At 44.1% G+C, this 14,199-nt stretch overlaps 1 protein-coding gene across 2 annotated transcripts; it reads right to left on the bottom strand.

The window, feature by feature from the left end:
* Nucleotides 1–1,389: 1,389 nt before the first annotated feature.
* LHX8 (LIM homeobox 8) lies at nucleotides 1,390–12,263 on the bottom strand. 2 transcript variants are annotated; one of them, XM_021542575.3, is made up of 8 exons: nucleotides 12,097–12,263; nucleotides 11,715–11,873; nucleotides 8,901–9,022; nucleotides 7,158–7,378; nucleotides 6,526–6,629; nucleotides 3,945–4,040; nucleotides 2,711–2,894; nucleotides 1,390–1,990 (listed from the first exon to the last, which is right to left on the bottom strand). In XM_021542575.3, the coding sequence occupies exons 1-8, from the start codon at nucleotides 12,175–12,177 to the stop codon at nucleotides 1,914–1,916; spliced, it is 1,044 nt and encodes a 347-aa protein (XP_021398250.1). In that variant the 5' UTR covers nucleotides 12,178–12,263; the 3' UTR covers nucleotides 1,390–1,913. The 2 variants fall into 2 exon arrangements, with proteins under 2 accessions (XP_021398250.1, XP_021398251.1); XM_021542576.3 differs by having other exon boundaries at nucleotides 12,198–12,261.
* Nucleotides 12,264–14,199: the final 1,936 nt, after the last annotated feature.

Raw genomic sequence — 14,199 nt, forward strand, 5'->3', positions numbered from 1 at the left:
TCAGGCAACCTGAAGCTACTCTAGTCTTCAAATAAAACAGAATAATTACTTTTCCTTAAAGGGGCTCAGTGCAAGTGCCCAAGTTGCATTTCAAATTAACAATTTATGTTAACATCTATTATTAACCTAATAATATTAATCTATTAACAATTTATGTTAACATTATTTAGCATTTAACTGGTAAAACTTCAGCATATTGGACAAATGAACAAAAAGTAGTTTGTATACTGCTATACATGTACTTTGGTAGCATGCAGATATATGGAAATAGCTTAGATATTGGAAATGGCACCTGGAATTCAGTATTCTACCTAGGGCATTTAAATTAGAGGTTATGCATGCTCAAATAAAATGTAAGGTCAGTCAAGTTCCACTACAGACCCCATCTTGAGTGTTTTGTGAAAAAAAGATTTTAAAAAGGCAGGATAATAAAAGCCTTAAACCGCTGGAGATTGCTTTGGCTACTTAGATTAACTCAGACATCTTGAGTAGCACTTAAAGTACTGCCAGCATGTCACTTACAGAACTTTATTAATTCAGAGCTTGTCAAAGTTCTGCTCACAAAACTCATCAGCAGAGAACATTACTTTTTCCTAACTGAAATGGTTTGACCAGCACCATTAAGGAATTTCACAGAGTAGACACTAATGCATAGTTGGGAGAGGAAAAAAAAGGGAGATGGACACATACACCCTTCTGATGCAAATAAAGTTTAAGTGAGCAAGGGGGATCTGTCTTAATCATTGAAGGAAACTAGTCTTTGAAGATAAAAATCTGTTGAATTTGTAGCAACCTTTGTGCATCAAATTAGTGTATCAAGACATGCTCTGCTAGTAAGTCTTAGTACATTAACAGTTCTAAACACAGACTGTAGTGCATTTGACTGAATTCCAGTCATTGTTCATATGCAGTTGGATATTGGTCAGTTAAAATGCCAAACTAGATTTTACTTTTAAAAAGCAGACTGTTCAAGTATTGCCTCTTATTTGTTGTCCTGTGTAAAAAAATAACAAGATAAAAACATGGAAGAAAACAAAAGCTGAAGTAAGAAAGATTCAAAACATTAAAGCAGATGTAACTTCAGGTTCTCCACTTGCCAAGTCACAGTTTAAAATCTGTCCTACACATCCCCAGTTTCCTTCCCCCAAAGTGTGCATCCTCAGAAAAGCACTGCTTTGCATGTACCCACTTGTATAGCATATATTTGGAGTGTTTCAAGACCCATAGAAGTCCATTAAATGATTTTTACTATCACTGGAAATAGATATGAGCCCTCCTGAAGGACTTCAGTGTAATGTTCCTCAGTATACCAGGGACCTTCTCTTAAAATTGAAGATTCAATTTAAGCACTTGACAAATGATCACAGTTGAGCCATAGACACAGCAACATTTTTGCTTGGCATGCTACAGCAGAAACTTTATTCAGTTCTTTTTGAAAATATTTGCAACTAAAATTTATTTTTGTAAACTCACAGAAATAAGCTTTAACATATAGGTTGTATACAACTCAAATACAGGTAATACTTTTACCAATAACTTACAAATACAAACTAATGATAAACTACAATTTCACAAAGAATTGTAAACATTTTGCACAATTGTCAGTCCTTTCTTTTAGGCAAAGTGCTCTTTTGATGACAAATAAATTAACACACACATAACTAGAGCAGACTACTTCCAGACAATACAAACAGGTGTTTAATAAGGCTTGTAAACAATGTAATAGTTACTTATGCAGAATCCATAAAAGTGTCTTGCAGGCTAAATAGACGTACATACCTGGGCAAAAATTTTCTTGAAAATGCTTGGCGTGTTAAATAAAAACTTAACATTAATATCTTTCCAATGATATTTTCAATACACTATGACTTAAGGTTACATCTTTAATAGTTTAGATCCCTGACGGAAAGGAATTAGGTGTGACTTAGTGGCAGTTGTGTCATTGAATGGGGTAGCAAAGGCTGAAGTCCAAGAGCTGTAGGTGAATGAGCTACAAAAACAGAAACATTTACCAGTCAACTTCATTGAAAGTAGCAAAAGATTAAAAGTCAGTAAATCCACTGGGTAGTAACAATTCATTGTCCCAACCCTGCAGCATGTTGTGTTTTTTCTAACCCAGCATCTGCATTCCTCCACCCACAGGCCACCCTTAACATCACTGCTGGAGGAAAACAAGCTCAGGCCACAAATGCGGCTCAGCCTGGTTCTCCCAAAACCTTCACAGTCCCTCCTAATCACAAATAGGAGCCAAAGTTGTTGACTTGCTGGGTCATAAGACAAACAAAAACTGAAACATTTTTGACCACCAGGCTCTCCCCCTCCCTCCCATTGTGTGTTACTCTTAAGCTCTCAGAAAATTTGCTGGATTGAGCATACTCACAAGTCCATGGGACAAAAGCCAGGGAGCAGGTGGCAAACAGTTTTCATTACAATTAAGTATTATTAAAATATGTGAAGTAGATGTTTAAATAGTATTTAATTTCTTATTCTTGTTTTAATAGTCTAGAAGAAGCACGAATAGTGGTCTTCATACTCAGATCTTCAGCCATGCTACTGCAGTGAAGGACTACTTCTTTCTTAATAAGGTGTAGATAGCAAATACAGTACTGATATATCCATTAGATTTCTTTAATCAGAACTTGGTGAACAGTTCTTGCTACAGCTGATAATGTTTTTATGAGGAGAAAAACAGCAAAGCTGTTATACCTACCATCCATGTAGCTGTGCAGAGCAGTGAGCATAGTCCCATCCTGGGGTACATATGCAGAGTATGCCATTTCTTCTAACATGGGTGGAGACAACCTGGAGGGCTGAACTGCTGTGACAGGAGCAGTAGATGAATGATTAGGACTAACATGTTTCTTATGGCGTGCTCTGCAATTCTGAAACCACACCTGAAAAAGAGGGAAACATACATCACATTGACAGATTGCATTCAACACTAGCACAACAACAACCTTGGAGCTTATCTTAAGCTGAGTTTGCATAGTTAATTTGGCCTTTGATACGATGCTGACAGTCCAAATGGAGAAATACCTACACGTGTGGTCAAGTCAGGAATGCGTCTTCAGTACCCAGCAGGCCACCAAGGACAGGGACTGGCACAGTAAGGGGCTGGGATCTCCCAGGGCTGGTGTCCCCCCAGGCCAAGCAACATCACCTGCAGCCCCACTCTACTAGGACCACACCACCCAGCATATCCCAGACAGAGTCTTCTCCCTGCCTAGAACTACTGACAGCAAAGCATCTTTCACATACAATACCCACTTGGCCTTTCCACATGGAAAAGAACACAAGATTCCTTTTTTTTTTTTTTTTTTTAAGGATTGCAGCAGCCGGATTCCTCATTTCTATAAAAGCACTCTGTCAATCTTCCAGACTAGAATGAGCCAAGGCAGCTCAAAATTTATTTTTATTTATATTAACATATAAATATATTTTTTATTATATTTTTAAAATCACATTTACATATAAAAATGCATCCACGTGCTTGCTGAGACACATCTTTGAGCAAGGATTCCAAGTTTGTGCTTCAGTTTTTGTTGGAATAGGTATATATTTTAACTCTGCTCTCTAGAACAAATGACTAGATATACACTTGTCCTAATGTCATACCACAGATGCTTTCAAAAAGAGTGCGGGTCTTAAGAACAGACTACTACAGTCTAATATGTATTTGGAATAACTTAATGCCAATTTCTATACTGTTTAGGCTGAGAAGTTTCTTCTTAGAAGACTTAATCCCTCCACACAAAGTGCAAGAGGAATACAGCAAGTTTTCCACATTATGATGCTTGTTCTAGACCTATTCCTGACTAAGGATGTTGTTCAAAGTTAAAAGAGATTAGGACCTTTTTCCATGTTAGAATAACCTCAAAGAAAATTGCACTTGAGCATTTCCAATGGATGAGTACCAGACTGTGAGTCAAACTTCACACTGTTACCTGTATAACCCGCCTACTCAAGCCTGTTCTTTCTGCCAGTTTCTGAAGTGTTTGTGCATCTGGATTGTTGTCCTGAGCAAACTGTGCTTGCATAACCTGAAAAGGCAAGATATGAGATTGCAGGAGCATTTGTGTTGAAAGCCACATTAGACAGTCTTCTTAGACTAAGGTACTACTCCTTGCCTGTCTTCAGGATTTTTTTTTTTTTTTTTGTGCTCACTAGTCTTTAGAGAGTAACCAATAAATTTAAAAAAAAATCCCAAAGCCAAAGTACAAGTCCATGCTATGCTTGAATGAGCTGTGACATTTACCAGAAATTAGAGAAATCCATCCTGCTTGGCAGTAGTAAAAACTGGAAGAAGTCCTCTGTAAGATTGCATTAAAAGAACTGTAGGAGAAAATTCACTGCAAAGCAACTCAAATATGCTCAACAAACACCTATAGCAGCAGACCACAGCATAAAAAGAGCATGATCCACCACTCTGAACTTGTCAATCACTATCAGCATCCTATGTTATATGGAGTAATTGATCTTCTGTGTTTCCTTTGCTTTTCACCAACCCCAGAAACAGAGGCTCCATTGTGGCTGACCTAACCATTCTGGTAGCTTGGTTACTCATCTTTTGACAGAAAATTGAAGTCATCACTTGTCTTAAGGATATAAATTACACCTTTTTTTTTGCTGAAGTAAATGTCAATTTGGCCTGCATCCTGAAGACTTTCATAGGTTTTAAGGATTTGCCCTGTTTATGAAAGTAGGGCTTCATGGATTTCTGCAGGGTATCTTTAGTAATTTCAAAGCATTATTTTGGTTTTTTTTGGATTTTGACCCATCAAATTTTGCTTGGCTTCATCTTTGAAGATTCAGACTACTACGTTCCACATTCAGAAACGCTTTGCTTTTGCAATTTTTCATAGAATCACAGACTGGTTTGGGTTGGAAGGAACCTTAAGAGCTCACCTTGTTCTAACCCTATGCCATGGCAGGAACACCTCCCACTGTCCCAGGCTGCTCCAGCCCCAATGTCCATCCTGGTCTTGGGCACTGCCAGGGATCCAGGGGCAGCCACAGCTGCTCTGAACACCTGTGCCAGGGCTGACCACCCTACCAGGGAACAATTCCTGCCCAATATCCCATCCAGCCCTGCCTTCTGGCAGTGGAAGTCATTCCTCCTTGTCCTGTCCCTCCAGGCCCTTGTCCAAACTGCCTCTCCAGCTCTCTTGGAGCCCTTTTAGGTCCTGGAAGGTGCTAAAGAACAAAACAATTAAAAAAGTGTGGACATTCTTTTCTACAAGTACTTTGTGAGGTAATTACGTGCTGCCACTCTGACAGTGCACTTATCCCACTGCTTCTCGTGTTGGAAGTAAGGTCTTATAGCAGCCGCGAGGGATAGGTGCAAAGGTGCAGCAAGCAGATAGAAAGTATCATTGAATAACAAGACGCCATAACACCTCAAACACTTGCTAAAATATGCTACAATCTACTTTAAAATGTTACAATCTACTTCAAACAGGAAAAGAAGGGACATGGGAGTTTCAATGACTGCAGCTGGGAAGAAGTCCTGAATACAGTTCTCATCTTAATGGCTGATCTTATCTCCCTTTCAGTTTCTGACGGGGGGGGGGGGGGGAAGGGGGGGGTGGTTCCCTTTTGCTGAAGTTCAAGCTCAGTGTCTAGAGCCCTTGCCCTGTGCACCTGTTTAGATTATTGCTTATGTGCTTGTTTTGTGTTAACACCACTTCTTGGCTCCAGTCATGACTCTAATAGGAACCCAATCTTTGAACCGCTCCATGCCCGTTTTTATAGTACCATTTTAACACTTCACATGTTATTACACCTCAAGATTAGTTTCTCAACTGCTTTGACTATAAGAGGACAGGCCAACAAAACCCACATTTTGACCAGAAATTTAACAGACCTGTTAAACTGAAGGCAAGAATGTACAGCCAGGATTAGGTAGAAAGTCACAGCTTCCTTCTCACTACAGGTTAAGACCTCTAAATCTTGTCTCACGATCCCCTCTTTCACTGGGGGCAGGGGTCCTATCTTAGAGTTTTTCCCTAGAAAGCCAATTTAAGTGGTTATCTAGACTTTGAAATAGCTCTGGACTGTCTCAGTAGGAGTTAAACTCTTGTCAAGGCAACAAAAAGACAAGAAACCCGGAAAGCGGGGGAGATACTGGCACTACAACAATTCCAACTTCCATACTATTAGTGTCTTGAAGTCACACAGAGTATCTATCTTTAGTACAACTTTTCACATTACATAATCTAAAAAAGATTTTGTTTTTATTATGCTTAGTGGTGTAAATGCCTGATCAAATAGATTTCATCAATCAAAATAGAACCACCTCTTTTGTTTACACTCTTCAGAATTCCGACCTTCCTCCAGAGAAATAAAGAGCTTGAAGCGTATTATTTCATGTTAAACTTCCAGAAACATGCTGTGTCTTGATAGAAAAGCTTGAATGCTTTAAACTATTTAATAAACTTTCTCCCTGTATGCATAAAATTTTATATTGGTTCAGCATCCATACCCTGCATTACCCTGAGCTACACACTTTTTTAGCACATTCTCTACCTGGAGTTGATCTGCTGTGAAGCTGGTCCGAGCTCTTTTTGCTGGTTTTGGATGATTAACATCTTGTTCTGTTAGTAATGCTCCTTCCACACTAATCCCATTTCCTGAAACATTAAAAAGAAAACAACACTGCCTTCTAAACATTCACAATGATGTTTTAAGTCAGACTGTTCTCCAGCAATAATGAGCAGCAGTTGATCAACTGAATTTCAGCTTAAAAAAACCCAAATCTATTCAAAACTCCATTGATCTAGCATCATAAAACATTATGCCCGAAACAGTTCCCTTGCAAGTAAGGGAAGAAATAAATCTAACATGATATTTTATCAACAGGATATGCTGTTACTTTCTTTTCTTTAAGATACAAAACAAGTTCTGCAGACTAAAAAAACAACAACCAAATAAATAATCCCCAAAAACAAACAAACCAACCCCACCAACCTAATCCAAAGCAGCAAAACCAAAAATCCCCTGAATGTGAAATAATTTACCATTACTTTGACTCAAGTACCTGTACTTCCAGTCTTAGTAAAACCAGCCAATTATCTCCCAGTATGGAAAATGAAGTAAACCCCAATAATTTAATTAAATCTGAACCACAAACATAGATCTTAATGCAAGCAGCATGGTACCATTTTCAACTTCTCTTTTCAAATTGTCCAACATGCAGTCGTAATGGACTCTGCAAAGGACTTTCTCCTCGACCAAAGCAAACTCCTCTCCAGTGGAGAGCTGTCTCTTGCAGGAGAAGCACGCGAAGCAGGCCAGGTGGTACACGTTCCCTTTAGCCCGCCGCACCCAGTCGGTGGAGTGGATGTGCCGCCCGCAGCGGGAGCAGCGGGTGCCGTAGCGCCTGCAACGAGAACGGCAGCGGGGAGACTGAGACACCCACCCGGGCAAAGCCAAGCTCCGGCAGGATTAGAGCTGAGCGGGTTGTGGCAGCGCAGCTAGAGCCCACGGCATGACTGCATTGGCACTGCAAAAAAACCCAAACCAAACAAAAACAACAAAAAACCAAAAAATCCCCAATTACCCCAAAGAAAATCCCCAGCAATTTTCTATATAATACCTTAAGGCAAGACACTACTGAAATACAGAGGTTAGTATTTTCAGAAGGCAAAGAGCAAAACTGAAGCATTTTGACTGCTACATGAATTCATAGCTTCTCATCATTCCTTTTATAAAGATTTTTACTCTTAAAAGCTGAAAGATGGAAACAGCATACTGTTAAAAATTCTATTTTTCAAAAGCTGAAAGATGGAAATAGTGGACTGTTCAAAATTCTTCCAATTTTTAAAATGCATTTCACATTACTCTAGTGGTAGTCTGAACTAACATATTTAACTAGATTATCCCTTTACTAATCTTTCAGCATCTTCAGCAGACAGGGGAAAACCTGCATCTTCATAGTTATTTCCTCAATTCACATAACATTATGATTTTTAAATAAACTAAAAAGTCTGCATTATTACACTAGAAAATTTATATTTGAAGAGGAAAGTAGCCACCAAAATATGTTTATTATTTAGGTAAGAATTTGTCCCGAAGATCTTTGCAGACCAAAATTTTTTTCAAGTCCACAAAATTTAGTTTTTTTCAGAAGTTTACAGCATTCAGCTTGCCCCCTCCCACTCTGTGTCAAACTTGACTAGCTGGGTGCAATCTATTCACTGCACAGCTGAGAATCCCAGAAATAGTTTGGTCTAGCAATCAACTAGAGAAGTACTAGCAATTGCATCAAAATTAACAGCAGCAATTTTTGCTGCTTTCTGGATCAGGGACTTTGCATCCTGGATACTACATTGCCAACATAAATAATATTCTCTCCCTTGCAAGATTAGCCTATAATTTTGAAACCGTCACATTCTAAATCAAACTGATCTCAGAAAGGTATAACTGCTGAAAGCTTATTTTAAATATAATGAGATTTATTCTGGGTTGATTATGTAGCTCCTTGTGATGCCTTAAGCCCCACACCAGTGAAGCGCTACTCCAAACAGATAATTTCAATTTTACATTGCATTCTCACTCAGCATTATCCAAGGATGGTTCTTTACATGTACAATGGCTTTACAACCACACTGTGGTAGGGACTCTTGACATTTTTTCCCCTCGGTGCATGTAATGTAAATGATGGTATAAATACAGCAGCTATGTGCAACAGGGGAAGGGCAGGTTGGAGAGCAGCAGTCACATTACACATATATAGGGTTCTCCAAGTCTCTCCTCAAGAAAAGTCAGAGTTTAAACTGCCAAAAATAAACCTAGTAAATGAAAAAGAAAGAGCCTCAAGTGGATTTCAGTTGTGGCTGAAGTGAAAAGCAACAAGCAAGTATAAAAAGTTATCTGATAAATTACATTCTTGGATGATATACCTGAAATAATCAAGTTTGCAGAAGATATCTTTATCTTTGATGTAGCAGCTGGTGTGCCTTCCCAGGGATGTTCTGCAAACGCTGCATGAGAGGCAACGCACATGCCAGCAGAGGTCATTTACCTGCAAAAACCCAACAAAAAACCACCCCTCAATACCTGTACTACCAATATTGCATTTTATATATACAAATTTTTTTTCTTCAGAATTGATCAAAAGTTTTATGCACCGTGATTCACAGAAGAATTATCTTGAATGAAAGACATTTTCCCTACAGAATTACATGTATATTGAAGGTAAACTAGTTTGATTTGAGTCTTCAGAATAAACTTTCATGGGTTTGTAATTAAAAGCAGTAGAAGCAGAAGCAAGAGATACAAGTTCTATGCAGGTGTTTCATGCCCAGTTCTCTTCTCATAGCACTAGACTAAGAGAGCAAGTTTTGGCCTTTTGTGACCTTGGGAAGCAACTAACTTACACACTTCTATTTCCTAGTCTTCATAAATTCCTAACAAAAACCGAATGTTGTCAAGATTTTTCAAATTTTAAAACATGAGTATTGAAGGGGAAAATGGTCTGTCAAACAGAAACACACCATGAACCACTCCTCCATTTGTCACATTTCTGTTAAAGCAGAATTGGTGAATGGCATCTGAGTTTCAAAACAGCAGCAGGTGTTTTAATAGCAAGTTCAATATTTCTTTAATATGTCCATAGCAGAACTAAACATAGTAATGGAATGAGGTAGAAATCAGCATTTTTGAAAACGTACATATAATTTTGGGGCATATAAAATAAATAAAATGAGAGCAATTATTTTCATTTCTGATTTCCTATAAAAGGAAGTATTAATTACACAGACATTGTGCATCACCTAAATTAATCATTTGATAACCAAATACTCCCAGTGACCACAAAAATTAAATAATAACCCTCCAGATAATCCTATACTGTATAGGAGGAATTCTGAAAACCAAAGAATGCTTAAGTTTAGATTTTTTTTTCCCACTGAGCCAATTTCTCATCAGCCCATATATTCCCTATGGAAAAGCAGATTTGAGGTAATCTGGAATATGCCTTTCATCAGAGCATGGCCAGACAAACCTCAGAGGAGGCAAGGCATGGACACCGACACCCACGCTGGGATCACCCATTTCAGTCATTCTTCAGGCTGTAATATTGCAGTTTGCCCAATGCTTTCCTAACCCTTATCCTTGTTGGCAGCCACCTTCCCACGTGCTGACAAGTTGACACCCCAATATACGAAGCTGTTGATAGTAGTTAATAGCTGTCACCAAACTCACCCTGCAGCCATCTGTCAGAAAGGCCGCAGAGTGGAGGGGCAGCGCTGAGCCAGACTGAGCCTGCCCTGCAGCCAGTGCTGCTGTGCCAAGGCTCCCTGGGCATCTCTAGGTCCGCACCAAGCCCCAGCACGCAGCTCTGCGCAACGTGAGCTGACATCCCAGCCACTCAGAGCCAGCTACCTCTTCTTCAGAGATCAATGCTCTTCTGAAGAACGGGACTCAGCAGCTTCCGTGGTTGTCCCATTTAATGTCATTTGTCCGTGTTCTTACTTGTCAATTGACAGGGATAAAGTTGAAAGGTGTGCTGCTGTTGTACAGTAGCATATCGGCATCGATTCCTCTCTGCTTATAAAAGAAGCAGTAACAGCTAATTTAAACTCAAGGCTAAATAATTTAGAGGTCTTTTGCTCCAAGTCCCGTTATCCTGTTCAGATAGGAGTCAGCAGTGATCAGTAAACTATACATGAGTTGCCAAAACGTCACGGGAGCTAACAGAACTGAAATCGAGTTCAAGTCAGTTTTGTTCCTTGTCCACCCGCCTGTTCTGCGCCAGCCCAGGCTACTGCAAGGGGGACGGGGTCATCCGAACCAGGGATGCGCGGCAGGTCCTGCACCAGCCCCATTTTAAGGGAACACTAGCCCCTACAGGCAATTTCGTTAAACCTCCTCAGCTCAACCAAGATCTTAACCGGATGATTTATTAACACCACATATGTGCTTCCAGGGGTGTCACCCGCTATCACTTCGCAACTATACAACTTTGTTTAAAGTTGATGGAATCAACCGTCTTCTGCAGTGATCGTAATTCTCACATTTGAAAGGAAAGTCGGCAAAAATCTGACCTAGAATAATTTTAACGGCTATAATACAAAAGGCAAACAAACTTTCCCCTCACCCCTCCCCCCGCAATAACACTTCATGTTTAAAGCCACTTGGTTTTGTTTGTTTTTAAATTATCTTACTCGGTTCTGATTTCTAAGACAAGAGAACAGCTCTGCACGCACGCAGCTAGTTTTCTTCAAATACGTTAATCACCTTTTGCAGGAATAACTTATGCCATTTCTCAAGAGGCAATTTTGGCTTTGAGACTCACGACGTTCCCCCCAGACCTACTTCAGTAAAATGCTGGTCGCGCCGCCGCCGGGACCCCTCGTTCCATTCTCTTTCCCGCTTCTCCCGGTGCGTCAGGAGCACGCAGCTCAGCACGAACAGCGTCACCCGAAACACCGACAGCAGCTAGGGTCCCCTCTCTGGCCCCAACACCGCGAACAAGCACACTGGGACTCGGCACTCCCTTGTCCGTGGCAGCTCCGCGTTGTCCGGGGAGGGTTGAACCGTAGCGATAGGACGACCCGTAGGGCTGTACCCTCGGAGCCCACGGGGCCCGGTTCCCCGAAGCTCTCCGAACACTACCGGCGACCCGGGTAGGCTCTGCCTAAGCGGGCCGCCCCCCGGCTTCAGCGGCAGGGGAAGTCACCAGACGAAGTGGGCTCCGGCTCGGGCGCCCTTACCTTGAGCAGGTACTTGTCCACAATCTCCAGGCCGCAGCTGCTGCACACGCACTTGCCGGGGGCGCAGCCCGAGCCTGAGGCCATGGACCGCGGCGATGAGGAGGGCGACAGGGCAGCGGAGGAAGAGCAGGAGTCTTCGTCAGCTGCTGCGGGGCTGGCCTGCGGGAGCGCGGGGAGACTACGGTCAGCACCCCGCCACGCTCAGGAGCTCCGCGCCGGCCCGGTCTGGCCCACCGACGCCCGTGGGTCCCGCCAGCTCTCACCAGGACTCTGGTGGCGGCCGCGGTGTCCGCGAGACGCGGCGGGAGCGCCACGGCCGAGGCCACCAGACCCGCCGGGCTGCGCCGGGCGCCCGAGCCGCGCCGCCCCCCCGCCCGCGCACCTTCTCGGCCGGGCCCCCGAGCGCGGGCAAGTCCTTGTCCTCCAGCCTGCAGACGAACATCGTGTCACTCTTCCAATACATGGCCCTGCCCTACCACATACCAGCCCCCGGCGGGCGGCGAGCCGGCTCCGGGGACCCCGCGCCGGTCTCTGCTCTCAGCGCCTGCAGGAAAAAGTTTTGTTTTCAAGTGGGTGGACCTGCCCCGCTGGCCTCACCTCCTGCACAGAACCCGCCTTCCAGCGCGGCGGGGCCGTAATCTCCACTAGCGAGCCCGTGCGGATTTAGTGAGGGGAGGAGGAACGGAACCCCCCTAACATCAACAACAAGAAAAAACAACCCCCCTGAGAACCCCCTCACTTCTCTTAATCTTTTGCCACAGCTTCCCCCCACCACCCCAGTCTAAGCGCACGTTCCAGTTACATCTCCCTATCAGCGAAGAAAACAAACACGGAGGAAAGCAAGAGCCAGTGTGAGCTATTTTCCCACACACCTAAATCCCAAACCCCAAGCGAATCCGGTAGTTTAAACTCACAGCTCCTCCATCTGTCTCACTACCTCACCTCCTGCTTGCACCTCCCATAATAAAACCTTTCTCATTTGGCTAAAATAGAAAGACCTGAGCAGTAGAAGCACTCCTCCGGCTCCAAGCTCCCACAGCTGCTGCTGATTAACACCGGTGTCCCGGTGGCACCGCGAACAGAGGGTGCGGAGGCCGACTGGCCCTCACTACCTGCAGAACCAGACGTCATCTCTCCTTAGAGAGGTTGTGGGTTACGGGCACCCTTTCTCCACGATCACAAGTTTTGTCCGCAGAGTTCCCTCACACCAAGAACCATCGGGGTGCTCTCGGAATATTAGAGGAGAATAAAGCAGTAGCTTGTCCTTTGCAGGTGAGATAAATAACCGTGTATTTGCTTCTAGCCACATGTTTAACCAGTCAGCTGCTTTTAATTAAACTCGTTGTTTAGTTTCCATATTTCCCCTCACCTCTGTGGTTCAGCCTCGCCTCACCACGGATGCAGGACGTACTGTTGAGCCTCAGTAAAGTGACCTGAGAGAATTGCCCCTACTTTTATAAACATGATGGATTTGATAAAAGGGAATTCTGCGTTTGAGGAGCTGTGTGGAGGGATAAGCCCCGTACTGTTCTCCCTCTAAAAAAGATGATCGTTGTTTCAAATTCTGGGACCCGATCTTGCGGAACCGTAACTCGGCTGTGCCGAATCCCGGTACAGCCGGGACGTCCCATCAATTATTCGTTCGTCCAGCGGTTTTAATCGATCTAACCGTGGGCAGAATCTCGTTGACATCCAGTTCGCTGTCCCTGACACCACTGCCTCAGCGAGGCAAGCAGGGCTTTGGGGTTTGCGATGGCCGTGACGTGGCTCGGCGCAGCGCGACTGACGCCCGGCCCGGCGTCCAGAGCACCGGGCGCAGGCAGGGACCACGGACAATGCCGGCCCCTGGCCCAGCCCTGACCAACACCTGTGCTGACCCGGAGTCGGCTTTCTGGCGTCTCCCCCGAGGACCCGGGGTGTGCTCGCTCAAACTCCGACCCAAATGCAGCCCCCGATCCAGCCCGAGCACCCGCCCCGCAGGCGACGGGCTGCGGCCCCACAGAGCGTCCGGTAACAGCACCTCGCGCTCTAGAGGCCCCTGCAGCAGGGTCCCCCTTGGGCTCTGCTCCCTGTCCGCAGCAGTGCAGGTCGGGGTGCCAGCGGCCGAGTGCTCGGGCGGCCCCGCGGGTCGCGGCGGGGTGGAGCGGAGCGTTCGGCTCGGAGCAGGACCAGCGCGGATCCTGCCGAGCCCCCATCCTGCCCCCCACGCGGATCTCCCCATCCGTGACCGACAGAAGCACGACAGCACAACTGTTGTCTGTCTCAGGTAGCACGACAGAAAATGAGCACCTGGCGGGGGGCTCCGAGGGCTGCGTTGCGGCGGGGCCAGGCCACCGTGATGAGAGCCCGTGGTGAGCTCGGGCGCGGCGGATCGGGCACGGCCGGGAGCAGTGTCAGGGCTGTTGATCGTCTTTGCTTTTCCTGCGCCTTCAACGAGATAATTAATGTGGTTGGTGCGCGCTCCGAGAAGGGCTGCAGGTTAGAT

Source organism: Lonchura striata, chromosome 9, assembly GCF_046129695.1.
Source record: "Lonchura striata isolate bLonStr1 chromosome 9, bLonStr1.mat, whole genome shotgun sequence".
NCBI lineage: Eukaryota > Metazoa > Chordata > Aves > Passeriformes > Estrildidae > Lonchura > Lonchura striata.

Bases quoted from the DNA above. Each gene is read 5' to 3' on its own strand.
- LHX8 (XM_021542575.3), bottom strand. From the start codon at position 12,177: ATGTATTGGAAGAGTGACACGATGTTCGTCTGCAGGCTGGAGGACAAG. The intron at 9,023-11,714 runs GTAAGGGCGCCC...GGGTTTTTGCAG, and splicing joins TGGACAAGTACCTGCTCAAG to GTAAATGACCTCTGCTGGCA. The intron at 2,895-3,944 runs GTAACAGTGTGA...CCTCTTTTTCAG, and splicing joins TGAGTAGGCGGGTTATACAG to GTGTGGTTTCAGAATTGCAG.